Source organism: Pan troglodytes, chromosome 22, assembly GCF_028858775.2.
Source record: "Pan troglodytes isolate AG18354 chromosome 22, NHGRI_mPanTro3-v2.0_pri, whole genome shotgun sequence".
Classification (NCBI taxonomy): Eukaryota; Metazoa; Chordata; class Mammalia; order Primates; family Hominidae; genus Pan; species Pan troglodytes.
The window spans coordinates 46,656,215-46,681,715 of record NC_072420.2 but is presented as its reverse complement, the minus strand read 5'-3'; the positions used below and the strand labels follow the sequence as shown (position 1 = coordinate 46,681,715).

General features: G+C 64.9%; 1 protein-coding gene across 1 annotated transcript; it reads right to left on the bottom strand.

Moving 5' to 3' along the window:
- COL6A1 (collagen type VI alpha 1 chain) lies at positions 1 to 25,471 on the bottom strand. Its single transcript, XM_024352466.3, has 35 exons — positions 25,273 to 25,471; positions 24,456 to 24,585; positions 22,727 to 22,927; positions 20,478 to 20,637; positions 20,091 to 20,219; positions 19,988 to 20,008; positions 19,551 to 19,571; positions 19,416 to 19,460; positions 18,316 to 18,369; positions 17,801 to 17,845; positions 17,675 to 17,701; positions 17,034 to 17,060; positions 16,896 to 16,940; positions 16,419 to 16,472; positions 16,204 to 16,266; positions 15,183 to 15,245; positions 15,038 to 15,091; positions 14,857 to 14,892; positions 14,445 to 14,507; positions 13,029 to 13,091; positions 9,777 to 9,839; positions 9,511 to 9,573; positions 9,102 to 9,152; positions 8,840 to 8,875; positions 8,316 to 8,378; positions 8,056 to 8,121; positions 7,582 to 7,617; positions 5,993 to 6,029; positions 5,593 to 5,601; positions 4,969 to 5,102; positions 4,122 to 4,231; positions 3,791 to 3,974; positions 3,482 to 3,665; positions 1,874 to 1,903; positions 1 to 1,632 (listed from the first exon to the last, which is right to left on the bottom strand). The coding sequence occupies exons 1-35, from the start codon at positions 25,367 to 25,369 to the stop codon at positions 1,010 to 1,012; spliced, it is 3,087 nt and encodes a 1,028-aa protein (XP_024208234.1). The 5' UTR covers positions 25,370 to 25,471; the 3' UTR covers positions 1 to 1,009.
- Positions 25,472 to 25,501: the final 30 nt, after the last annotated feature.

The window sequence follows — 25,501 nt, the reverse complement described above, 5'->3', positions numbered from 1 at the left end:
GAGGAGTAAAAACCTTTATTTGGAAAAGTCAGCGACATGGATATGGTTCAGAAAAAAACACAGAAGGAGCAAAACTAAGATGAACATAGAAAGGGGGCCTTTGATAAAACGTCGAACACATCACTATTCTGAGGAAGGAGAGGTTTGCGTTGTTTCTAGTAAGACACAGCCCTCTGTGGCACCAAGGGGCTCTCATGTCCAGTCCAGGCCCCAGTCTCTGCGGGAGGGAGGAGCAGACGGGGTTAGCACCGTTAATCTCGAGGGTCTTGAGTGCAGCCAGCGCCCCTGCGAGTACTCTCTGAGGTCGGGGTCAGTGCTGGTCAGCAGCGGCCTCCAGGGCTGTGGGGCCAAGGTCCAGGCCGGTCACCAGCAGGACCCTCAGGAGACGGGGCCGAGTCGCCGAGATTTATGTCTACAACGGCCTCCTGACCTTGGTTTCCCAAAACGAGACAGAGGCCAATGGCTGCCCCAAGCTGAGGAGAAGAGCTTGCTTTGAGTTTAATTGTAAAGTAACTGTTCGGTGAGGATTGGTGGGAAAAGCCAGCTATGGGGACAGAGGAGAGGGAGGCTAGTGCGGCACAGGCCCCGAGAGGGCGTCTTGCTCAGGCTGGTGGGACGCAGCACAGAGGTGCCTAGGGAAGGAGCTGCGCAGGCAGGAGGGAGGGCGGGCAGGAGGGAGGGCGGGCAGGAGGGCAGGGCAGGAGAGCCCGGGGTGGGGAGCCCAGGTGAGGCCAGCTCAGGGCTGAGCCCCAGAGGGCCCTGCACAGGTGACGCCAGCTCAGGGCTGAGCCCCAGAGGGCCCTGTGCAGGTGACACTGGCTCAGGGCTGAGCCCCAGAGGGCCCTGCACAAAGCAGGCAGCAGCGTTGTGTCCTGGCTTTCCAAGCTTTTCCTTAAAAAAAATCTAGCGAATCAGGTTGGTCGGGAAAATTCGCATCACATTTTACTCTGTTTAGTGATGAGTGGGGAGGGGTGGGAGGACAGGGTTTGGTGCCGGCGTGCAGGGTGGGCTAGCCCAGCGCCACCTTCCTGGAGACTGTCTGGTGGAAGACACCGCGGAGCAGGGCCTGGTAGCTGGGGACACGGAACAGGTGGCGCTCGCCGTAGGCCACGTCGTACTCGGCCGTCTTGCCGGTGACCAGGACGCGGATGTGGGGCTCATTCACCTGGCGGCCCACGACCACCACGAAGATCTCGATGCCTGCCCGCTGGGCTTCCTGCACGGCCTTCTCGATGGCAGCGGGCGTGGCGCCCTGCGAGTTGCCATCTGAGAAGAGCAGCAGCCTCTTCTTAGCAGCGCCGGACGAGGCCTCGCGGTAGAAGCGGGTCACATAGCCCAGGGCGTCGTTGACGTCAGTGGCGTCGTTGATAAAGTCCATGGCATCGACGGCACTGGCCAGGGCCGTGTAGTTCTGCAGGAACTGCAGCGACGCCCGCTCTGGGCGCTGCTGGCCCGTGCCGCTGTACTGCACCACCGCCACCCGCACGTCGTGGGCGGGGTCCGTCCTGCCCGCTGTGAGGAAGCGCTCGGCCAGGCGCTTGGCGAAGCGCTTGGTGGTGTCAAAGTTGTGGCTGCCCACGCTGGCGGAGCCGTCCAGCAGGATGGTGATGTCAGCCGGGGAGGAGAACGTGACTGCGGGGCGGGGTGGGCAGCCGTTAGCATGAGGCCCTGGTGATGCAGCCGCAGTGGGCCGGCCAGAGAGCGTCTAAGCTCCCCAGAGAGGGCACGGCACAGTGGTGCTCAGCCACCGGAGTGAGCCATGCACCTACTCTCATGACCGCCAGGCCCTCCTCCCAGAGCCCCCTCCTCTCAGAGCCCCCGCCCCAGCCACGGTGCCCTCCTCCCCACGTGTCCCGGCCGCCGAGGTACTCACTGGGGCAGGTGTAATCTGGACACTTCTTGTCTGTAAAAGAGAAAAGCCGTGCAGTGTGAGCCCACTGCTCCACCTATAACCCCGCAAGGAGATGTCACAGGACCTCCCGGCCGAGCACAGGGGTGGCCGTGCCCCCAGAGGTCACAGCGAGCTGGGAGGAGGATGCCTCTGGGACAGCCCCAGGTGGCCCCGTGCGCACCTACAGGGGTGGCCGTGCCCCCGGAGGTAACAGTGAGCTGGGAGGAGGCCTCTGGGACAGCCCTGGGCACCTGCGCGCACCTACGCAGATCTGGGACGGCCCTGGGCGGCCCCGCGCGCACCTACGCAGATCTGGGACGGCCCTGGGTGGCCCCGCGCGCACCTACGCAGATCTGGGACGGCCCTGGGTGGCCCCGCGCGCACCTACGCAGATCTGGAACGGCCCGGGTGGCCCCGCGCGGCCCCGCGCGCACCTACGCAGATCTGGGACGGCCCTGGGCGCCTGCGCGCACCTACGCAGATCTGGGACGGCCCTGGGCGCCTGCGCGCACCTACGCAGATCTGGGACGGCCCTGGGCGCCTGCGCGCACCTACGCAGATCTGGGACGGCCCGGGTGGCCCCGCGCGCACCTACGCAGATCTGGGACGGCTCTGGGCGCCTGCGCGCACCTACGCAGATCTGGGACGGCCCGGGTGGCCCCGCGCGCGCACCTACGCAGATCTGGGACGGCCCTGGGCGGCCCCGCGCGCACCTACGCAGATCTGGGATGGCCCGGGTGGCCCTGTGCGCACCTACGCAGATCTGGGACGGCCCTGGGCGGCCCCGCGCGCACCTACGCAGATCTGGGACAGCCCCGCGCGCACCTACGCAGATCTGGGACGGCCCCGCACGCACCTACGCAGATCTGGGACGGCCCCGTGTGCACCTACGCAGATCTGGGACGGCCCCGCGCGCACCTACGCAGATCTGGGACGGCCCTGTACGCACCTACGCAGATCTGGGACGGCCCGGGTGGCCCTGTGCGCACCTACGCAGATCTGGGACAGCCCTGGGTGCCTGCGCGCACCTACGCAGATCTGGGACGGTCCCGCGCGCACCTACGCAGATCTGGGACGGCCCCGCGCGCACCTACGCAGATCTGGGACGGCCCGGGTGGCCCTGTGCGCACCTACGCAGATCTGGGATGGCCCTGGGCGGCCCCGCGCGCACCTACGCAGATCTGGGACAGCCCCGCGCGCACCTACGCAGATCTGGGACGGCCCCGCGCGCACCTACGCAGATCTGGGACGGCCCTGGGCGCCTGCGCGCACCTACGCAGATCTGGGACGGCCCCGTGCGCACCTACGCAGATCTGGGACGGCCCTGGGCGGCCCCGCGCGCACCTACGCAGATCTGGGACGGCCCCGTACGCACCTACGCAGATCTGGGACGGCCCGGGTGGCCCCGCGCGCACCTACGCAGATCTGGGACGGCCCCGTACGCACCTACGCAGATCTGGGACGGCCCTGGGCGGCCCCGCGCGCACCTACGCAGATCTGGGACGGCCCCGTGCGCACCTACGCAGATCTGGGACGGCCCTGGGCGGCCCCGCGCGCACCTACGCAGATCTGGGACGGCCCAGTACGCACCTACGCAGATCTGGGCGGTGACATTCTTCAGGAAGGCATCCTCCAGCAGCTCTGCGTAGTTCTCCTTGACCAGCGAGAGGCCGGGCCGGCCCTGGGACGGTACCAGGCCTTGGCAAGAAATGACATTGAGCTGGTCGGAGCCTGGGACGAAGTCAAACACGTCTTTGATGCCCACGGAGACCACCTGTGGGGACAGACAGTATCGGTGTGGCGCAGCCTGCTCTGCCCTCGTCTTTCTGGGGACAAGGCCACCCTGGCTGGCGGGGTGCCCTAGGCGGGGCAGGTGCAGCCTGGGGGTGGCCACCCCACCTGGATGCCGGGGCTGCAGAGCACGTTGAGCGGTGTGGTGTCCCTCTGAGTGTCTGAGCGCCCGTCAGTGATGACCAGGGCGATGCGGTTGTTCGGGCTGGGCGGCAGCAGCTGGTCCCGCGTGTACTGCAGGGCCTCCCCCGTGAAGGTGCCGCCCGCCATCCACTGCAGGCTCTTGATGGCTCTGCATAGCAAAGGGCAGGAAGGGCCGGTTGGGGCCAGGCCTGCCGCGGGGCCGAGCCCACCTGGGATCAGGGGTCAGGGCCGACCTGCCACGGGAACAGGGGTCGGGGCGAGGGGTGGGAGGGTCCTGGCCGCGTGGGGCACTCACTCCTTGAGCTCCTGCACGTTCCGGATGCTGGGGCTGCGCAGGCTCACGTGCTCCTGCATCTGGCTGTGGCTGTACTGCACCACACCCGCGTATGACTGCCCTGGCTCGAACTGTGGGACCGGCACCAGGGTCAGGACGCGAGTGCTGCCCCAGGTCCGCATAAGCTTCCCAGGGGTGACTCTATTGGCTGCGGGTGCCCAGAGGGTGGCATGGCCCCCAGGACCTCAGGACCTGGGTCCCCTGCGATTGGCTCCAGGTGCGCAGAGGGTGGCACAGCCCCCAGGACCTGGGTCCCCTGCGATTGGCTCTGGGTGCCCAGAGGGTGGCACAGCCCCCAGGACCTGGGTCCCCTGCAATTGGCTCCGGGTGCGCAGAGGGTGGCACAGCCCCCAGGACCTGGGTACCCTGCGATTGGCTCTGGGTGCCCAGAGGGTGGCACAGCCCCCAGGACCTGGGTCCCCTGCGATTGGCTCTGGGTGCCCAGAGGGTGGCACAGCCCCCGGGACCTGGGTCCCCTGCAAAGCAACCTTCCTTGGTGGATGAAGCCCTCCTGGGTTCTGTCCACGAGGGACAAGCCCACACCCAGCACTCAGGACCCCAGACTACCGCCCTTCAAGGAGGGGGGGACCCTCCCTCATCTGGGGCACCTGTGTAGAATGGGCCAGCCTCGCCAGGTGGAGCTGGAGGCCTGGACGGGCTGGCGCATGCCTGGCATCCTTGTCACGAGTAGGGAAGTCACAGGGATGCAGCGGTGGCCTCGGGAGGCTGAGGTCTGGCGCGGGCAGGGGCAGCCGGCAGGGTCGGGGTGCACCTGGGCTTGACAAAACCGGGCGGGGTGAGGCCTCACCTTGACCAGCTCGTCCCGGCTCAGCCGGTCGATGACCTTGACGACGAAGTCCTTGGCAATCTCGAAGTTCTGCAGGCCAATGCTCTCTGAGCTGTCCAGCACGAACAGGAGGTCGATGGGGCCGCACTTGCATTCTGCAGGCGGGGGCGGTGTCAGCAGAGCACGCCCCTCCCCTCCAGTGCCCTGGCCCCTCCCCTCCACCGCTCTGGCCCCTCCTTGGCTGCCACGTCCTCACTTGACACGTTGGGGTCCCCCCGTCTCAGCCCCAGAAGAGCCCACCCTCTCCCATGGCCCCGTAAAGGCTGCTCTGTCCGGCGGCTGGTCAGGGCCGGCGTTGCTCAGCCAGGCTAGGGAGGGGCCTGTGGGCCAGAATGATGGAGCAGGGACCCCCCCACCCCCAGCCTGCTCCTGGTTATTTCAGTTATGGGTGAAAGAGGGCGGGGCCCAGCCCAACACCCGGGAACCCTGCTGGCTTCGAGCAGGCCCCAGAGGGGGCGGGCAGGTGCAGGGAGCTGCGGGCGGGGACCAGAGTGCCACGTGCTGTCCTGTGACATGCGTGGGACCCAGGCCTCGCTCCCCCACCCCCGGAATCCATTCTCTCAGGAGCTAGAGCCTGGGTCTCACCACAGCAAGCTGAGGAGAAGAGAAAGAGTCAGTTAGACCAGTCAGGGCCGCGTCCTGCGCACGTCAGAAAGGCTTCTACTCTCGGGGCAGCCTCCCCCCTTCCCTGGCCTCCCTCCTTCCCCGGCCTCCCCCCTTCCCCAGCCTCCTGCCCCGCCTCCCCGCCTCCCCGGCCGCCCTCCCCACGTGGCAGCTCTGCACCGCACCGGGGACTCTCAGCCTGTGCGGGGACCCGGGGGCCTGGGAGGGCTTTGGAGGCCGGTAGGGGCTGGCTGAGGAGCCTCCTCAAGGATGTACCCAGAGACCCAGGCCCCCAACAGTGGAGAGACCCTTCTAGGAGTGGAACAGGCCAGGCTGGCGGCCCTGCTCTCCCTAACAAGGACGGCTTCTCAGAGATACTCACAGCACATTTTCATGATGATGTCCAAAATCTCGCATTCCTGGGGAGGGAGAGACAAGGGTACTGGGGCCATAGACAGCCCCTCCCAGCAGGGACTGTGGGCTGCTGGATCTCTAGGTCACCCTCCCTGGGGCCCCCACAGGGCTGGGTTTGGGCAGGAGGTTCTTTGCAGGTGTGCCCGGCTCTGCCCAGTACACCCCTGCTACTGGGCTGGACCCCTGACATGGTCATAGAAACAGTGCAGTCATGGGTCTCCCCGTGGCCGTCACGGGTCCCCTCATGGTCCTCATGGGTACAGGTCCCCCCATGATCCTCACACGTCCCCCCCCATGATCCTCACACATCCCCCGTGATCCTCACGGGTCCCCCCATGATCCTCACACGTCCCCCATGATCCTCACATGTCCCCCTCCATGATCCTCACATGTCCCTCTCCATGATCCTCACATGTCCTCCCATGATCCTCACACGTCCCCCCCCATGACCCTCACGGGTCCCCCCCGTTCCTCACATGTCCCCCCATGATCCTCACGGGTCCCCCATGATCCTCACACGTCCCCCCATGATCCTCACACGTCCCCCCATGATCCTCACACGTCCCCCCCATGGTCCTCACACGTCCCCCCCCATGGTCCTCACACGTCCCCCCCCATGATCCTCACACATCCCCCCATGACCCTCACGGGTCCCCCCCATGATCCTCACGTCTTCCCATGATCCTCACATGTCCCCTCTATGATCCTCACACGTCCCCCTATGATCCTCACGGGTCCTCCCATGATCCTCACACATCCCCCCCATGATCCTCACATGTCCCCCATGATCCTCACATGCCCTCCATGATCCTCACATGTCCCCCATGATCCTCACGTCCTCCATGATCCTCACATGTCCCCCATGATCCTCACGTCCTCCATGAGCCTCACATGTCCCCCATGATCCTCACGTCCTCCATGAGCCTCACATGTCCCCCATGATCCTCACGTCCTCCATGATCCTCACATGTCCCCCATGATCCTCACGTCCTCCATGATCCTCACATGTCCCCTCTATGATCCTCACACATCCCCATGATCCTCACATGTCCCCTCTATGATCCTCACACATCCCCCCATGACCCTCACGGGTCCCCCCCATGATCCTCACATGTCCCCCCCATGATCCTCACGTCTTCCCATGATCCTCACATGCCCTCCATGATCCTCACACGTCCCCCCATGATCCTCACACGTCCCCCCCCATGATCCTCACACGTCCCCCCCCATGATCCTCACACATCCCCCCATGACCCTCACGGGTCCCCCCTATGATCCTCACACGTCCCCCCCATGATCCTCACGCCTTCCCATGGTCCTCACATGTCCCCCATGATCCTCACATGTCCCCTCTATCATCCTCACACGTCCCCCTATGATCCTCACGGGTCCTCCCATGGCCGTCACGGGTCCCCAGGGCCTGGCACCAGCTCTTTGTCCACAACCCACCCCCCCCTGTGAGCAGCGTCTACAGGAGCACCCATGGACACGACCCACACCCCAAGGGATGGAAGCTGCAGTGGTCGCCCCCAGCAATGTTCACAGAGCCCCACTTACGTCCGGCCCAGGCGGTCCTTGGTGTCCTGGGGGTCCCTGTCCGAGAAACGGAGTAGAGGAGCTCTGAGGGTGAGGAGCCCACTGTGCTTCCTGAGCTGAGACAGCCCCCACCCCCAGGGCCCTGCCCCTCATCAAGCCCACCCCTGCCCGGTCCCTCCCTACCCAGCCCCTCGTCCTCCAGTGATGGTGCTGTGAGGGCAGCTGGGGCTTCGCACACTGGTGGTCCAGGCGGCCATCCCAGGTGGGCCCCACCCTGAGGACCCGCTGTGTCCCTGGGCTCGGCTCTGCTGCCCTGGCCACCACCTGGCCCTGGTGACCGGCACCTCCCACCCCCAGGGCCTCCCAGATGACGTGCTCCCCAAAACTCCCTCCCGCCGCCTCCCACTCTCCCAGCCTCTTCCAGCGTTCCCCAGCCCCAGCATCCAGCGTCCCAGGCACAGCCCACCGTGGCCTCACCCAGCCACATCCACCCACCTGGGGGCCCTCGGGACCCCGGTACCCCTTTGCTCCTTTGACTCCTTGGGGTGCAATGTCGTTGTTCTAGAAGGGAACAGCGTTGTGTCAACGGACGTGCACCACCCGGGCATCTGCGCACTGGCCCCGTCCACAGAGCGTCCAGCAGCCGGGGCCCATGAGGCCTCCCCAAGCTGGTCCTGGTCCACTGCCCTTCAAGGGCCCAGCCCTCTGTGGCTCAGGTGGACTTGGGGCTGGCCCTGCCTCCCATCCACACTTACATCGTCTCCGGGGTCCCCGGCTTCTCCCTCGTCCCCCTTGAGGCCGGGGTAGCCCTTCGTGCCCTGCAGTGACGGGAGAGCACTTGGTTAACAAGGGTTTTATTTTGTTTTTAGGAAGTGGAAATTTTAAAAGGAAAAAAATAAAGATAAGAGAGGCACTCTTCTGTTCCCTTCCCCCACCACACACATTTCCTGGGCTGGAGAAACTGGGTCCCGGAGTGGCCTAGAGAGCCGTGGGGCGGCCTCTGGGGCTGGGCCTGCCCTGCGCACCGAGGGGAGATCGGTCACCGGGCAGTCAGGGCCGTGAGGGGACCGACAGGCCACACCACAGTGGGAGCCTCGCAGGGCCTGCAGGAGCCGATGCCAACTGGGGCTGTGGCCACAGACAGTGGGGCAGCCGTGGGTGCCTGTGTACCCCGTGTGTTTGCTCGGGAGCCTGTTTGCACATGTGTGTTCACACGTGCGTGTCCCTGTGACTGAATGTGTGTGTGCCCACAGCCAGATGGAGGAGGGGGTGTACTCACGTTTATCCCGGGAGGGCCCCTGTTGCCCGGATACCCCTGTCGTGGAAAAGCAGGGCAGTGATACCGGGTTCTGATTTGAGAGGGGAGGCTGTGAGGGGCGCACAGCGGAAGGGCCTGAGCTGACAGAATCCCGGCCATGGAATTCTTGGGCCAGCCGGCGGTCCTGGGGCCAGCCCGCCCACCCAAGAGTGCCCAGTCCACTAAAGAGGGCGCCGCAGGCAGCTTGGGCGTGTTCCTGTGGGCTCAGCCTCCGGACACTTACGGGGAAGCCGGGGAAGCCCTCGGTGCCATTTCCAGCGGGGCCGTCTTCTCCCTGGGGGAGCAGAGTAGCTGTCACCGTGCGAATCGGCCTGGCCTGGGATACCCACTGGCCGGCACAGGCCCGGGAGCACCTCACCCGCAGGGCCCCTCCGTCAGCCCAGAAGCCGGCTCCCTCCCCTGGGGCCACCCTGCTGGTCCCCGTGGACCCTGGGACCCGGATCTCGGGGCAGGAGGGGCCCTGCCGAGGCGGCCTCTGGCTCAGGTGCCAACTGTGGCCAGGAGCCAGTGATGCTGCGGGCGCTCCCGGCCCGGTCAGGGACCCCAGGCAGCTCCACAGTGCGGGGCTGGGGCTTCCCAGGGCCTCTGGCGGCCAGGCCTCCGCCCCAGGGCCCGAGCTGTTGGACACGCACCCTTTCACCCATCAGCCCGGGGTCTCCAGGGGGTCCGGCAGGTCCTGGGGCTCCTCTGGCACCCTGAGGAGGAAGAGGAGGCGTGAGGGGAGCAGGCTTAGCATGGTGACCTTGGAGGGAAGCAGGGCCCTCCTGGGGCCGGGAGAGGTCCCATCAGGAGCCAGGACACCCAGGGCCATAGAGTCCTCAGAGGGCGCGGGGCCAGCACTGGGCAGACAGTGGGTTCTGGATCCTCAGGCCCCCCCTGGGTGGGGAGTGGGACTCACCTCGGACCCTGGGGGACCCTCATCGCCTCGGTAGCCTTTAGGTCCGATAGGGCCAGCCTCGCCCTGTAGAGAGATGGATATGGCACGTTGGACCGCAGGCCTCACCCAGCCTGAGCCCTCCCTGACCCTAAGCTGAGGGTCTCAGACCAAGAGGCATCAGGGCCCCCGGGCTCCGGCCCCAGTCCCATCAGCGCAGGGGGAGAGCCAGGCCCACTCTTGGGTCTGACGAAGGGCCTGCACGAAGGGCCTGGGCACAAGTGTTGAAGCCCTTCGGTGGGCGCCCAGCTGGGGCCTCAGGCCCCCACAGAAGGGTGAAGCCTCTCCCAGATGACTTCGGTGAGTGCCCGGCTGGTGCCTCAGGTCCCCACGGAGGGGTGAAGCCTCTCCCAGATGACTTCGGTGGGCGCCCGGCTGGTGCCTCAGGTCCCCACAGAGGGGTGAGGCTACAGGTCCCCAGGCCGCAGACCACCTGCCCCTTCTCCTATCAGAGTGGCCCCAGACTGCGCTCCCTCATGGTCCCCTTTGGGCCTGGCCTGGTCCCCTTAGCCCACCCCCAACCGCAGGACCCTCTGTGGGCTGAGCCTGGACACCACCCTGCCCCCACCTGCACCTGAGGCTGCCTGCTGGACTTCCTTGGGTCCCCCACATCTCATGAGGACCCTGTGGGGGTCTATTTCCAGAGCTGGCCCCAGCTCCCACCTTTGAGGGCCTGCTCCGTGGACAGCTCCAGCGGCGAGTCCCTGCCCTTCCGAGTCTAGCCCAGGCACCCCAAGCACTTCCCAGCGCGCCCGGCTGAGCCAAGAAGGGAGCCGTGTGCACATCGCCCGGCCCACCTGGCCCACCTGGCCCACCTGGCCCCAGCCATGAGCCTGGTCGGACGCCTGTCCCTGGCCTGTGCCTGCTCGGACGCCTGTCCCTGGCCTGTGGTTAGGCTGATGCTTCCCGATGAGGCCTGTCCGGTGGTTCAAATGTTTACAACTTCCCCACTACCAGACTTGGCCCATTCACCATCCTGACCCCGTGGCCTCCACCAGGCAGACAGGAGGCATCTAGTGTATTGCTCTCTCTACCCCGACTGTGCAAGCACCCAGGCCTGGCTGTGAAGCTCCTGCACCCTTCGTGGTCAACGCCCCAGCAGTCAGGACTGCACACTTGACTGGGGACTTTGCACACAGGCCTCAAGGAGGTCCAGAAGCCCACCAAACTTGGGGTTCAACAGGGGTTAGTCTGGTACCCTGAGATCCTGCCTTGGGAACACGAAAAGGGGGCCAGGAGGAAGGATGGAAAGGAGGTCTCTGTGCCCTGGGCCAGGTGAGTGGGAGGCAGAAGGCCTGGACCTCACCACACACAGTCAGACTGTGCCACAGACAGCAGGAGGCCAGACTGGGCAGTTTCTGCAGAGCACCTCACTGGGGGCACCTCCTGGGACCAGCCCTGAGGGCCCAACTGCTTCTGGCATCCACACAGGGAGAGCCCCATGCTGGGCAGGGTGGAGGGGAGGGGTAAGGCTGGCAAGGGCTGAGCAGGGAGGTTCCGGGAGCAGGGAAAGCCCGGAAGACCAGCTGGGAGCCCAATGTCCAGATGGACAAATGTGGCTCCAAAGCCACCTATCCACACCCCCGGGCCCCGAAAGGCCCCAGGGAGGCTCCAGGTGAACAAGTGCCTGCCTCGGCCAGGCAACTGTGAGTCATGGGTCACATGGTGCCCTGGTCTCAGGCGTTGGGGGAAACCTCCTCCAGGACAGCAGCCTAGAGACTATTCCCAGACCCCCAGGCACGGGACCCACCAGCCCCTGTGCAGCCTGCCCCACGGCCCTGGAGGCCCTGCAGCCGGCCTGCTCACAGGACTGCCTCTCTTACCACAACCCTTTGAAAGTGGCTTTTTTTCTTATAGTGGCTACTGATTACTTTGAAAACTGAACATATAAAACAGGCAGGGTGTGGTTAGAATTCTCCGAGCAAGTCCTGGCCTCTGAACGCTCATTCCCACTGAGACTTTCAGCTACCAAGATCTGGAGCAGCCTCCCAAGCCTGGAACGTGGCCCTGGGCCGTCCCCTCCCCACAACCTGCCACTGGCTGCATGGCCTCTTCCACGCACTGTGCCCTGCACCTGGCCCTGTCCTGGGTGACCACACGGGAAGTCAGATCAGCCTCAGGGCTGGAGCCCCGGGAGCTCAAAGAGCAAAGAGGATCAGAGACTGAGGCCGTGCACTTCCCCAGGAAGGTGTCGGGAGCCCTTTCTGCCCCTGCCGTGAGCGGCACGCAGGACCAGGTGGACGAACGGCCCAGACCCCGCCTGCCAAGCCCTGCCCTGGTCCTAATCTATGACACAGGTATTTTTAACAGCTGTGTAACACCCGTTGGCACCACAAAAGCACGATTTCACCTCGTGCACAGAAATACAAATGTGACTTGCACTGGGACGGCCTCTCCCATCTCCCTGGGTCTGAGGCCCCGTCTTGCTGGACGTCTGAGACAGCTGCCGTGCCCAGGGTCTGGCCTTGTGCGCGGTGTGTGGGCAGCTGCGCACATGGAGCCGTAAGGTCGATTTGTCCACAGAAGCAGACAAGCTCGGGAGCACAGACTTGCTGTCTCCGGGCGTGACCGTGTGGAGGCCTTCCTGTCCCCGTGGGGCAGGTGAGCTCCGGGAGGAGGCAACGGCCCAGCCCAGCCTGCGGGCAACACCACACTGGAGTCACCATCATGGCAGTCATCAGAATGGGGGAAGAGACAGAAAGCCGCGCGGCGTGCACAGTGATTCCAGAGGCTCGGAGAAGGGAATTTAGAATGAGATGAAAGTGCATTTTCATCCTGACACCCTGGGATTCTGGAAACCTCCATAGCCTCACACTCCCCAGTTGACCTCCAGCCACAGTCATGCCTGGCTCCTGACCCAGAAAAACAAATGCTGACCAAGCTCCCAGTGTCTCCCAGGGGCTCCAACACCTCTTCCTCACTGTGAGGCACCCTTGCCCCGGATGGGCCCCCAGACAGCGCTTCTCCACCTGGGCTGAGCGTCTCAGCGTCAGGCCCCCGGGCGCTGGGCCTGCTCTCAACAATCCACACCAGCCCGGCCCAGGCCGCGCCTCACCCCCTGCAGCCGGCTCCCACGCAGGGACACCCCCGAGATCTACGGAAACACAGACGCCCTCAAACGGAAATGAACAGACCCCCAGTGCGTGAGCTGCTGGAGCACTTCTACCCCCAAAACCCAAATTGGCCAACGCCCCCCAACCCCACAGCGCTTCCTACCGGGTCTCCCGGGACACCAACGGGGCCTTCTCTTCCCTGATCACCCTGCAGGCCAGCTTCACCCTGAGGAGAAACGAGCCGTGAGTGTGGAGCTGGGCCATCCTTGGGGAGGACGGCTGCCCGGGCACGCTGGGAGCCACAGCATGCTGTCCAGGTGGTCACTGGGCTGTTCCGGCCTTCCCTCCCCGCACAGCCCCTTCCTGGCCTCGCCAAGCGTTTCCTCGGCCCACGTGCGTGGCCATCGGCGTGGCTGGCTATGGCTATCTTCATTCAGGAGGCCGGCAGCTCCTCCTGGGGCCCCAGAGGCGTCCCTGCGTGCATCCCTGCTTCTCCAGCAAGCTCCGTGGACCCGGCAAGTGTTTGTAGCCACGGACTTGTGGCCCGCCGGGAAGCTGGAGCCGCGTGGCTGGCCCTTCCTTTGAGCTCTGCCTGGCTGTCAGTCTCATATCCTGATCTCAGAGGAGTGGGCCTAGAAGGCAGTCTGAGTCATTAAGTCACACGATCCCTGCTTTGATGTCCCCCCGACCCCTCCACGGGGGCTGTGCGCTTCTGGGGAGCTCCCAGGGAGGAGGTCAGAAATCCCCCACCCCCCACTGGGGAGCGAAATCCCTCGGTGGCGGCGACTCTGGCCCTGGCTCAGCTCTCTGGCCCTGCTGGAGCCCTGCCTGTCTGTCACAGCACACAACAGCCGCATGTCTCGATTCTCAGACAAGGGGGCACCCGGGGGCGCTGCCTCTGAGGCCTGGCGGCTTGGCTGGGCACACTAGGGCATTCTCTCCCCTTCACTCTGCCCGCCAGGCCCTGGCTCTCCCTGAGCCGGACGGGACTGAGACGCCCGGAGTCTGCCAGCTGCCCCGCCCCACATCCAGCACAGCTTTCCCAGCAAGTCACAGGGACAGAGAAGGGCCCTGTGCTTCTGCACCCTGAGGCTGGGCTGTGGGGTGGCCTAGCGAGGCCCACGGTCCACGGAGCTGAAGGTGGGGGGTGGCCTCTGAGGCCGCCGGCATCTCGGCTCTGGGGCGAGTTTTCCATGTCAAGACTTCCCAGGCAGGCGCCCTGTAGGCCTAGCTTCCCGTCTGGGGTACTGACCCAACTTCCTCACGCTGGGAATTTTAACTAAGGAAAATTATTCCAAAGAAGAACCCAAGCTCGGATGCAGAAACGTGGACGCCGCCTGGTGGGAAAGTGGGCACCGGGTCCACGGGCAACGCCTTCACACGAAACAGGTCCCAGCATCAGGCACGTGGCTGGGCGCCGGCTTCAGGGGCTGCCCTCCCTGACGGCGTGGGGATGGGCTGGCCACGTCGAGGGGCCACAGGGGCTTCATGATGTGTCCTGTGGCTCTGGAGGCCTGACCCAGCCCCAGCCTCCTGCCCCTTCCTGGGGTGGGTCCCAGGTCCAGGAACTGTGACTCACAGGGTCTCCTCTTGGTCCCCGCGTGCCTGGGGTCCCCCGTGGTCCTCTCTCTCCAGGGCCGCCCTGAGCGGAGAGACATGGAGGGGAGAAGCCTCAGCTGCTGGAACTCACACCCAGCTGGGGTGGGGCTTGAGGCCTGGCCTGGACCGACTCCCCCAGCAGGACCCCTGGGAGGGGCCACCCCTCCACCGCATGCCCCACGGTTGCAGAGGCCGGAATCTCCTGGTTCCCCAGGTCCCACCCGCTCTGAGACTGTGGGAAGAGGCGTCCTGGACATGTGGGTGAAGAAACCCATTTGTCTTGGGCAGGAGGCCATGGCTCTCAGTGCTGGGAGGGCCAGACTGGGCCGCAGAGGCCACGTCCACAGCTACACGGTGAGGCCAACAGCGCAGGCTGCCCCTGCCCCACTCACCCGCTCCCCGGGGGCACCGTCAGGTCCTGGGTTCCCCTGGGATGAAGAGAAACAGACGCCGGTGTTAGTCTGGTGGACACACTGCATTTGGTCTCAGGGACGTGGAGTAGACCCCGAGCAAAGAGGATCAGAGGCTGAGGCCATGCACTTCCCCAGGAAGGTGTCGGGAGCCCTCACTCACCTCGTCGCCCGCCTCTCCTTTCTCTCCGGGGGGCCCAGGCTCTCCCGGCTGGCCCTGTGGGGAACAAGGGTTGAATGGTCGCTCCATCTCCTTGACCCTCCCTGGGCCCATACCTGGCATGTGTGGGGGCTGTGCAGCTCCTCACCTCGTCTCCAGGTGGTCCCGAGCTCCCTGGTCTCCCCGCCTCCCCGTCAGCTCCAGGCTCGCCCTGGGGAAGACCGGGGGAGTCACACACGCTGGCAGGGGCGTGCACCAGGGGTGCAGCCGTCAGAGGCCACATCCAGGGCCTCTCACCCATACTTCAGGCCACTCCCTCTGACCAACACTGTCTGAGCCCAGACCCCCCAGCACCCTCAGCCATCCACAACCCTGCACAAAGACCTCCTGGAATGCTCCAACCTTGTTCCCTGTGAGGCCCAGCCAAGGGCCATCTTGTCTAAGGGGCAGGATTTGGTTCCCATTAGAGAAGGCACAGCTTTGCCAGGCTGGCAAATTGGCAAACTCAAATCTAGGGCCTGGAGGGTAATCTGGGAACTTGAAGATGAGATTTGGAAACCGTCTGCTGGGTTCTAGGAGCTCGTCTGGGAACGTTTGGGGTGGGGTCAGCATTCGCCTTTGTCTTCCCCAACACTTCAGCTTCAACAAAGAAACTCCAGAGAAAACACCAGCAACGGCGACTCAGCTTTGTCAGACGAAAAAGCTCCTTCTCCCGCCTCGTGCTCCCACCCTCCCGCTGCCCACTCGCCCTCCCACCCGCTCACCGCCCCTGCTCACCACCCTCCCGCCCACTCGCCACCCTCAGTGCCACCCAGCCCATTCTCAGTTCTGAGAGCCATTCTGGGCTGCAGCTCGCAGGCTAGGAGTGACGCGGTGGGGTCCCATCTGTGCCGAGCGAGCGGCAGGTGCGGGGGACAGAATGGCGGAGGCCTGAAGGCCCTCGGGCTGCAGGGAAGGCTCCGGGCGGGAGCGCCACGGCCGCTGTCCCCACGGTGGGCACTGTCCCCGCTGCTCCTCTGCCTGCCTCCAGCCTCCACCAGCTCCTCCCCTCTGAGGCCGCACGGGTGGCCGACATGCTCGGACCAGGACTTGCTTCCAGGAGAGGTTTCCAATTCAGCGCTTGGCCAACCGTGAAGGCCCTGGTCCTCCAGGGGCCGCGAGTCACTCACCTTTCCTCCTTTCAGTCCAAAGGCGCCGGGGTCTCCCTTGGGGCCGGGGGGTCCTTGAATGCCCTGGAGAGAAGAGGGCAGCATGACACCACCGGCAGAGGCCACCGTGGCCTCTGGCAGCAGCCCCAGACCGCCCAGACAGAAGTCAAAATGGTCCACACGAGGTGCTGCTGACAGCGCTAGTTTTAAAGTATCAGTGAAAGGAAGTGACTTACGTCAAACCCGGGCGAGCCCTTGCAGCCTGGCAGGCCTGGGTACCCCATCTCCCCCTGGAAAGAGGAAGAAAACTAGAAAATCTGACGGCCAAGTGGGTAAACTGAGGCCAATCACCTGTCAGACTTTGTGCCCTCCATGCCCTCCACACCCTCCCTGGAAAGCCCCGCCTAGCAGACACCCCCCTGGGGTCACCTTCACACCGTCCACCCCACTCCTCCCTGTCCCTCCTGCCGGGATCACCTCACCCCATCCCTCCCCGTCCCTCCCCGTCCTTCCCCTGGTCACCTTCACACTGTCCACCCCATCCCTCCCCGGGTCACCTTCAAGCCGTCCACTCCGTCCCTCCCCATCTCGCCCCATCCCTCCTCGTCCCTCCCTGTCCACCCCATCCCTCCCCGGTCACCTTCACGCCATCCACCCCATCCCTCCCCGTCCCTCCTCGTCCCTCCCCATCCACCCCATCTCCCCCCAGTCACCTTCACGCCATCCACCCCGTCGATGCCACGCTTGCCCTTCTCTCCCTGTGAGGCGGGAAAACGAAGGCAGGAGTCAGATGCAGGTCAGACATGCTGCCGTGGGGGCAGAACTCCCCCCTCCCAGCAGCCCACGCTCACCTTGTAGCCCTTGGGTCCCCTGGAGCCCTGCGGAGACAGGAAGCGGGTGTGAGGGGGTATTTGGGGTGGGGAGGGCAGGGCAAGCCTGGCTTAGGCCCACGCGAGGCAGGGGCTTGGGTGCCCCCAACCCGAGGGGACAACATCACTGCTGAGAATCATGGGGACTGACAGTGATGGGGAGGGGCCGCTCCACAGAGGGTAACCACCCGGGGTACCCCCGGCTCCGCAGAGGGTAACCGCCCGGGGGACCCCCGTTCCACAGAGGGTAACCGCCCGGGGGACCCCCGGCTCTGCAGAGGGTAACCGCCCGGGGGACCCCCGTTCCTGCAGAGGGTAACCGCCCGGGGGACCCCTGGCTCCACAGAGGGTAACCTCCCGGGGGACCCCCGGCTCCGCAGAGGGTAACCACCCGGGGGACCCCCGCTCTGGGGTGGGGTGAAAGTGACACAGGCGCCTTTGCTGGGTGCCTGGGTGGCTGTCCTTGTCCTTCCAGATGGAGGGGACGGCGAGGGGCGGTGGAGCGGGTCTGCAGGACACGTGGTCTCCCGTCGGGGACACTGTCCTCATCCCCGGGGACACCCTTGTCCAGGATGGCACATCTGCGCCTGGAGAGACCAGCTCCGAGGTCGAGCCTCACTCACCTTCTCCCCACGGCTCCCTTTTTCTCCCTACACACCCAGCGCAAGAAGAGGAAGAGGAAGGCTTGTTAGTGCTGTGCAGGGCTGAGGGCACCACCGGGCTCGGGCCAGGAAAGGTGGGGCACGTACCTTCATCCCCTGGTACCCAACAGGTCCGAGGTCCCCGGGTCTTCCCTGGAACACAGGAGGAGACGGTGAGACACCCCCGGAGGAGCAGGGGCAGGGGCCAGTCCCACCCAGCCCCACACCCCTCCCTCCAGCCCAGGCCTGGTCAGGCCGAGAGAGCGGCCCTGCTGCACGGGGCCCATGGTGCCGAGGCCCTCCAAGGTGGAGCTGGGGGAGGGAAGTCTATGGATAGGATTTGGGCCAAGGAGCCACGGCAGGGGCCCCGGACGGTGCCGGCCTGAGCACCCTGGGCCACCTCCCCACCCAGCCCCTCCCTGGCAGGGGGGCTTAGGGGCTGCCTGGGGGGCTGTGTGGAAGGATGGCTGGGCTGTGGCCCCTCCAGGTCTGCTCCCACCCACAAGGAACAGGCAGTGTGACTTTGGCACTCAGAACCCAGCCACTCTTCCGGAAGTTTCCGAGGCCTAGTCGTTCCCCGCCTCCAGCTTCTTAGGGCCCCCACCCCACAGTCAGGCACTCACAGGATCTCCGGCTTCTCCCTTCTCTCCTGGGAGCCCCGGCTTGCCTCGTTCTCCCTGGAACACAAAACAGGTCAAGGTTGGGGCAGCCCCGTTTCTTTCTAAAAAGCTGGCTCACAAAACAGGTTTTTAAAAAGACGCTTCATCCAGCCTTCAGGGATCAAGGGCTCTAAAGCACCTTCCCCATCACATCTGGTCAGCCTGGGTCTGGGAGCTCCAACCCGCACGCCAGCTCCCCCCACTCCCTGCCTTCGTTCCTGTCTGCTCGGCTTTGCTGACCCCCAGGCACAGGTGGGAGGGACGTGCAGCACAGAAGCCCCCCAGGGCCACGGCTCGACCCCCAGGAAATGGCCATGGGACTCGGGCCCACAGCTGCTGGGTTTCATTGTTTTTAGGAGACGCCAGAAATCTGAGGTCCATGAGCAGCCTCATGGCAAGTTTTAATTATCAGCAGCTAATTCTAACGTTTAAGGTCATCCTGTGTGAGCCACACAGAAGCAGGGGCCCCACATTCTCACCCTCCGACCTCCAGAAAGGTCCTTCTGAACAGAGTGCGGCTGAGGGCAGGGCGGACAGAGACACCCTCAGAAGCCCCCAGCGCCCCCGGGACAGTCCACACCCTGCACAGGCCGGAGCCTGCCTGCTGGACCCTCACCGTCCCCTCTACCTGGACCCTCCTAACACCGCCAGGGCAGCCCACACCCTGCACGGCCGGAGCCTGCCTGCTGGACCCTTGCCGTCCCCTCCATCTGGACCCCCGCCGTCCCCTCCATCTGGACCCCGCCGTCCCCTCCATCTGGACCCCGCCGTCCCCTCCATCTGGACCCCGACATCACCTCCATCTGGACCCCGCCGTCCCCTCCATCTGGACCCCGACATCCCCTCCATCTGGAGCCCCGACATCCCCTCCATCTGGAGCCCCGACATCCCCTCCATCTGGACCCCGACATCCCCTCCATCTGGACCCCGCTGTCCCCTCCATCTGGACCCCCGCCGTCCCCTCTGGATCCTCATGGTGGACTTGGGTGCCCAGGAGGCTTTGGTCCTGCCACCCCCACTCCCAGGCCCCACAACACATGGGAGGAGCAGGAGTCACCACTCACCTCAAAGCCGGGGTCGCCCCGGAGCCCCGGAGGTCCTCTTGCAGGCTGCAAGGCAGAGGGGACGGTCAGCCAGGACCCCAGACTCAGGTTCCCAGGGTGCAGGGCGCGGGGTCAGGGGTCGGGGGGCACACTCACCTGGCATTCGAAGGAGCAGCACTGTGGGGGGAAAGCATGGAGACGAGTCAGTGGGAAAGCCACGGACATACGGCTGGGACACAGGGTGACATGCGACCCAGGCACATGGGCAGACGGACACACGGATGGACGCACAGACGGACACATGTCCCAGGCACATGGGCAGACGGACACACGGATGGACCACAGGCGGACACATGTCCCAGGCACATGGGCAGACAGACACACGGATGGACCACAGGCGGACACATTTCCCAGGCACATGGGCAGACACACAGGTGGACACGCAGGGGGACACACATCCCGGGCACACGGGCAGACACGCAGGAGACATGTGTCCCAGGCACATGGGTGGATATGCATACGGACACGTGTCCCGAACACACAGGGTGGACGTGTGCGGACTCACGGCTGGGGGTGGTGGGGAGGGCTCTTACCACTTGCTCCACGTTATTTTTCTGAAAAGAGAAATGGAAATGCAGAATTACTTTCCACCTGCGGCCGCCGCGGGCCTCCCCGTCTCCTGGGCAGGGGCCTCACGATCATGTCCACGATGGTGTCGATGGTCTGGCTGATGGCCTCCTCTGCGTCGCGGCTCTGGCCCCAGTCAGCCGCCGTGAAGTTGCGCCGGTACGTGTGGTCCGTGGCGATGATGCTCAGACGCGGCTCCTGGGGGCAGCGTTCGGGGCGGGCTGAGCAGGGCTGGGACCCCTGACGGCCGGGGCCGCTTCCCACAGGGCCAGAGGGGAGGCTGGGCTGGGGCGCTCCAGGCTCCTCAGCAGGAGGGGCTGGCCTCTCAGGGGCAAAGGTGGCCGGCTGGAGAACCCACACCCTCCCGAGGACCAAAAGACGGTCCCAGCTGCCGGGGGCCTTGCAGCCGCCACTCCCTGTGGTTGGGGGCATCTGCCGGGGGGGGCCGGTGCCTACCAGGTGGTCGGGTGTGATGGCCACCGAGAAGACTTTGACGCCCAGGTGCTTGGCCTCGTTCACAGCATCCTCCAGCCCCCCACAGGGTTCCTTGTAGCCCTCCAGGGGGTGCCCGTCGGTCACCACAATCAGGTACTTATTCTCCTTCAGGTGGGAGCCCCTGGACAGGAGAGGGCAGCGTGAGACCTCGAGACTAGGTGGGGGAACTGGAGGGAGACCCAAGCCCGTCCAGGAGGTGCCGGTCCCTGTCTCCCCGGGAGGAGCCGCCTCTCTCTGCTGATCCTGGCTGTATGGTGGGGGTTACTAAAAAGAACCTCACCATGGGAAATAACGCCCTGTGGGTCTCATTTCTCTAAACTGCTTTGGAAAATCCACGCCCTCCCAGGAGAGGCACCCATGACCCCAAAGGAGGCTCGGTTCCTGGGGTGCCCTGGGGCGCAAAGCCCCTGACCAGTGAGTGGAGGCTGAGGGTGGCAGGGAGCGTGCCCCTCCGAGATGCCCGCCGTGTCTACCCACAAGCTGCCTCAACTCAAGGCTGCTCGGTCACTGTGGCTCTTGCAGGAAATGGGTGTGATGAGCAAACAACAGGGCGATCCCAGAGTGCCCCAAATCCAACCCCCCGAAAGGGAAAGTGGGAGCAGCAGGAAGGAGGGCAGCATCGCAGGGCAGTCGGGCAGCCTGCTGGGGATGCTGAGCATCTTGGCCAGAAGGGCGAGCTCATTTAGGGGAGTCGTGTCTGTCTGCAGCTTCCACGGGGGGCCGCACTCTGACGTGCGTGGCCACATCCCCCATGCACCCCCTGCAGACAGCAGACGACTTCCTGAGACTCCAAGTCCCCCAGGTTCCAGCTTGGCACCAACTCTGGAGGGAAGTGGGCACAACCATTGGAAAGGGAATGTCCGGCCCACACCGGCCATGTGGTCCTCCGAGACCGACCTCGGGGAGAGGCTCTCCCCAAACCCCCCGCACCGCCTGGCTGGACAGGGCAGCCTCGGGGACCCCCACTGCGATCCTGAGGCCTCGTGAAGGGCTGGGTGTGGGGAGGCCACGTTCCCCTCTGGACACTCCGGGGCTTGCGGCCCCTGCGTCCCCACAGCTGGACACTGGGATGAGAGGAAACCCCTCAGTCCAGAAAAACCCCAAGAAAGCACGTGCTTCGGGTCTGATAAGTTTGTTTCAGTGATCCTAGCCCTGCTTGGTGTTGATGCTGTGGGGAAAACCACCCCATCTCTCTCAGTCTCTCAGTCTCTCTGCCTCTGTTTCCGGTCTCTCTGTCTCTGTCTGTCCCTGTCTCTCTGTCTGTCTCTGTCTGTGCTTCTCTCTCTGTCTCTCTGCCTCTGTCTTTGTCTCTCTCTCTTTGCTTCTATCTCTGTCTCCCTCTCTGTCTCTATCTCTCTGTCTCTGTCCCTGTCTCTATCTCTCTATTTCTGTCTCTGTCTCTGTCCCTGTCTCTGCTTCTCTCTGTCTCTCTGCCTCTGTCTGTCTCTGCTTCTCTCTGTCTCTGTATGTTTCTGTCTCTGTTTCGCTGTCTCTGTCTCTCTGTCTGCCTGTCTCTGCCCCTCTGTCTCTGTCTCTCTGTTTCTGTCTCTGTCTCTGTCTGTCTCTGACTGTCTCTGTTTCTCTGTCTCTGCTTCTCTCTGCCTCTGTCTTTTTCTGTCTGTCTCTCTCTGTCTGTCTCTCTTTCTGTCTCTGTCCCTGTTTCTGTCTCTCTGTCTCTGTTTGTCTGTCTCTGTCTCTGTCTCTCTGTCTCTCTCTGCCTGTCTCTGTCCCTCTGTCTCTGTCTCTGTCTATCTCTGTCTGCCTGTCTCTGTTCCCGTCTCTGTCTCTCTGTGTCTCTGTCTCTCTGTGTCTCTGTCTCTCTCTGTCTCTGTTTGTCTCTGTCTGCCTGTCTCGGTCCCTCTGTCTCTGTCACTCTTTGTCTCTGTCTCTCTCTGTCTCTGTTTGTCTCTGTCTGCCTGTCTCGGTCCCTCTGTCTCTGTCACTCTTTGTCTCTGTCTCTCTCTGTCTCTGTCTCTATCTCTCTCTGTCTCTGTCTCTCTCTGTGTCTGTTTCTCCCTGTTTCTGTTTCTCTCTGTCTCTGTCTGTCTCCGTCTCTTTCCTGCCCACAAAGTGGGTCAGGGAGGCCGTGCAGCCTCCAAGAGAACAGGGAGGCTGCAGCTGAAGCCGCACAGGGACCCCAGGCCAACCCCAGCCCAGGCTGGGTACCACGTGTGAGAGCTGGCATGGGCAGGAGGCTGGGGGCCACTCACCCCACGAGGAGCTGCTCCAGCCCCTTCTTGATGGCACAGTCGGTGTAGGTGCCCTTCCCAAAGTACTTGACCGCGTCCACGCTGCTTTTGAGTGCGTCGCGGCCGCCAGGCATGCGCGTGAGGCCTTGGATGATCTCCACCTCGTCACTGTAGTGCAGCGCGCCTGCGTTCCACACCAGGTTTCGGTCACAGCGGTAGTACCTGCCAGGAACAGGCGCGGCGGGCGTGAGGCGGGCGGCCCCTGGCACCATCGCTACCCGTCCCAGGGCGCGACGTCACCCAGATGGACAGGCTGCCCCACCCTGGCCGTGGCTGACACACAGCTGGACTTGCCCTGTGGCCCTGAGGCCGGCCCTCCTGGAAGGCTGTGCAGGCGGGTGTGGCCAGCAAGCAACCTGCGCCCCGATCCCTCAGGCCCTCAGCCAGGAGCCCTGAGCGTGTGGCCCTGCTGGGGTGGGGTCCTTGGGCCTGCAGTGGGGCAGCATGACAGTGGGGGAAGGAGGCACCCCGGGGATCTGAGCAGCCCCCTCACTGCCCTCTGAGCACCCGGGCCTGAGGCTCTCAGGGGTCTGCTCTGCCCCAGCCTGGGGTGGGCCCACCTCTGCCCCACCCACCCTCCCGCCCATTCAGCAGAGTGACCACGGCGCCTGCAGGAATCCAGTGGCAGCGACGTGGGGATGACTCCGCCCCATTTCACAGGTGGGAAACTGAGTCATGGGGAGACTGAGTTAAGGCAACAAGGGCGACTCGGGGGACGCTGGGCCACGTGGCCGCCCCTCCCCGGTGCCATCCACAGCCAGACCCCCCCACACACTGCTGCACGGGCCTGGCCATGTCCACTAAGCTCAGGGTTCCTGGTACCAATGGCTCCTGCTGGGCACGTTGTGGGCTGGAAGGTCCACCCTGCTGTTAGCGGCAGCCTCTGACTGTGCCCCTTCTGGTGGCGGGAGGCTCTGGCCCAGCGGCCGGTCAGCAGGGTCAAGGAAGACAGGGGGTCCTACGCCAGCTGTGTCCCCACTGCCAGGGCCCGTCTCAGTGGGGGAGCCCCGTTCTACATGCCCCCCCCCAAGCGGCCCTGTGCACCCACAGGACCGACTCCCCTCTCCCCCCTGGTCTGTCCTCAGCCACACGCACAGATGGAGGAACGTGGAGCAGAGGGTGCCGTGTCCCAAGCCCAGAACCAAGCCTGGGGGCCCTGGGGCTGCAGAGCGACACCCCTCCCGGCTCCTGAGTCGGGGACCTTCAGAACGTGGGATCCAGGACCCAGGTAGAGGCTCTCACTGCCCACGGAACGAACCAGGGTCCAGGTGGTTAGTGAGGGGCTCCCGCGCACCAGGCAGGACTGCGGGTTCCCGCGCACCAGGCAGGACTGCGTGGCTGGGCCAATGCGCTGAGCCCTCTCGGTCAGCCTGCGGGAGCCTCTCTTCCCTACATCTCAGCCTCACTGTCACCTCGGCCCTGCTGAACAGGTGCCACCCCCGCGAGCAGGGTCTCAAACCAGCTCACTCTGGAAGGCGCTGGGAGAGGCTCAGACCAGCTCACTCTGGAGGGCGCCGGAAAGGGCCCCGGCCTCACTCTGGAGGGCACCGGGAGGGGCCCCGGTCAGGGCAACGCTCGCCCTTCTTAGAGGGGAGGTTGAGGCCGTCGCACCCGTGTTCCCCTGGGCCCCCACCCCTCCCTCCAAGAGGCCCAGAAGCACAGGAGGAAGGTCACGGGGCGTCCCTCCTACCTGTCCCTCAGGTTGTCGATGAAGCGCTTGGTGAAGGACTTAACTTTGTCAACGAGGGCCCCGTAGGGCTTCAGCCTCAGGGCCACACTCTCAGAGGTGTCCAGCACAAAGAACAGGTCCACGGGGCAGTCTGGCCGAAGATGGAGGAGAGGGGCCTTCAAGCTCTCGCCCCATTCCCCGAGTCTCTGCTGGGCCTGCCCTCCCGGCCAGCCCAGCGCCTGCAGCACAGAGCCCCGGGCCCGGAGAGGCTCTCCCGGGAAAAGGCAGCAGGACGTCCCTCGGTGGGGACGGTGGGGAGGGGGTGGAGTGAGAGACCCCAAACCGCTCCTGTGCCTCGAGGGGACTCAGAAACCTTCACAACCTCCCCCGAAGGGCAGGGCGTCCCCGGCACGGGACCGGACAAGTGAGACCTCACGGGAAGGTTTCTCGCTGGATTCAGAACCAGCAGCGGCACGACTTATTCTAGAACGGGGGTGGGGGGGGCCGTGCGTCTGGACTCACTGCCAGGTGAGGGGTCAAACGGATTCACGGGGCGCTGAGACAGCCCCGCACCAGCTCCCCCTCGCCAGGGAGCCCCTCCCGAGCTGCCTGCCGTCCGGCCCCGCTGAGAATGCTGAGTGCTGACCCTCTAGGGGCCCCGGCCAAGGCCTGGTGGGGCAGAGCTGGGCGCTGCAGCCGCCCCAAGCGGGGAGTGGGGTTCAGGGGCTCCAGGCCCCCAGTCTGCAGTTCCACGCGTGGGAGGGGACCCCGCGCATCTGGCCCTGGCCGGCAGCAAAGAGCGGGGGGTCTGGAGCCTGCACCCCAAGCCACCACTCACCCTGGAAGGCCACGGCCCTCGGGGTCTCCGGCTCATCCTGCGCGGCTGTCCAGCAGGCCTGCAGCAGCAGGGGCAGCAGAGCACGGGCCGCCCTCATGTCTCGGGCCTGCGGTCACCACACAGCGCGGCCAGGGCAGGGAGGGCCGCTGCCGCCGCCCAGAGACCGAGGCTGCCTTCTGCTCCCAGCCAGAGTGAGAGCGGAGGGCAAGGAGGGGAGGGGAGGGGCGGG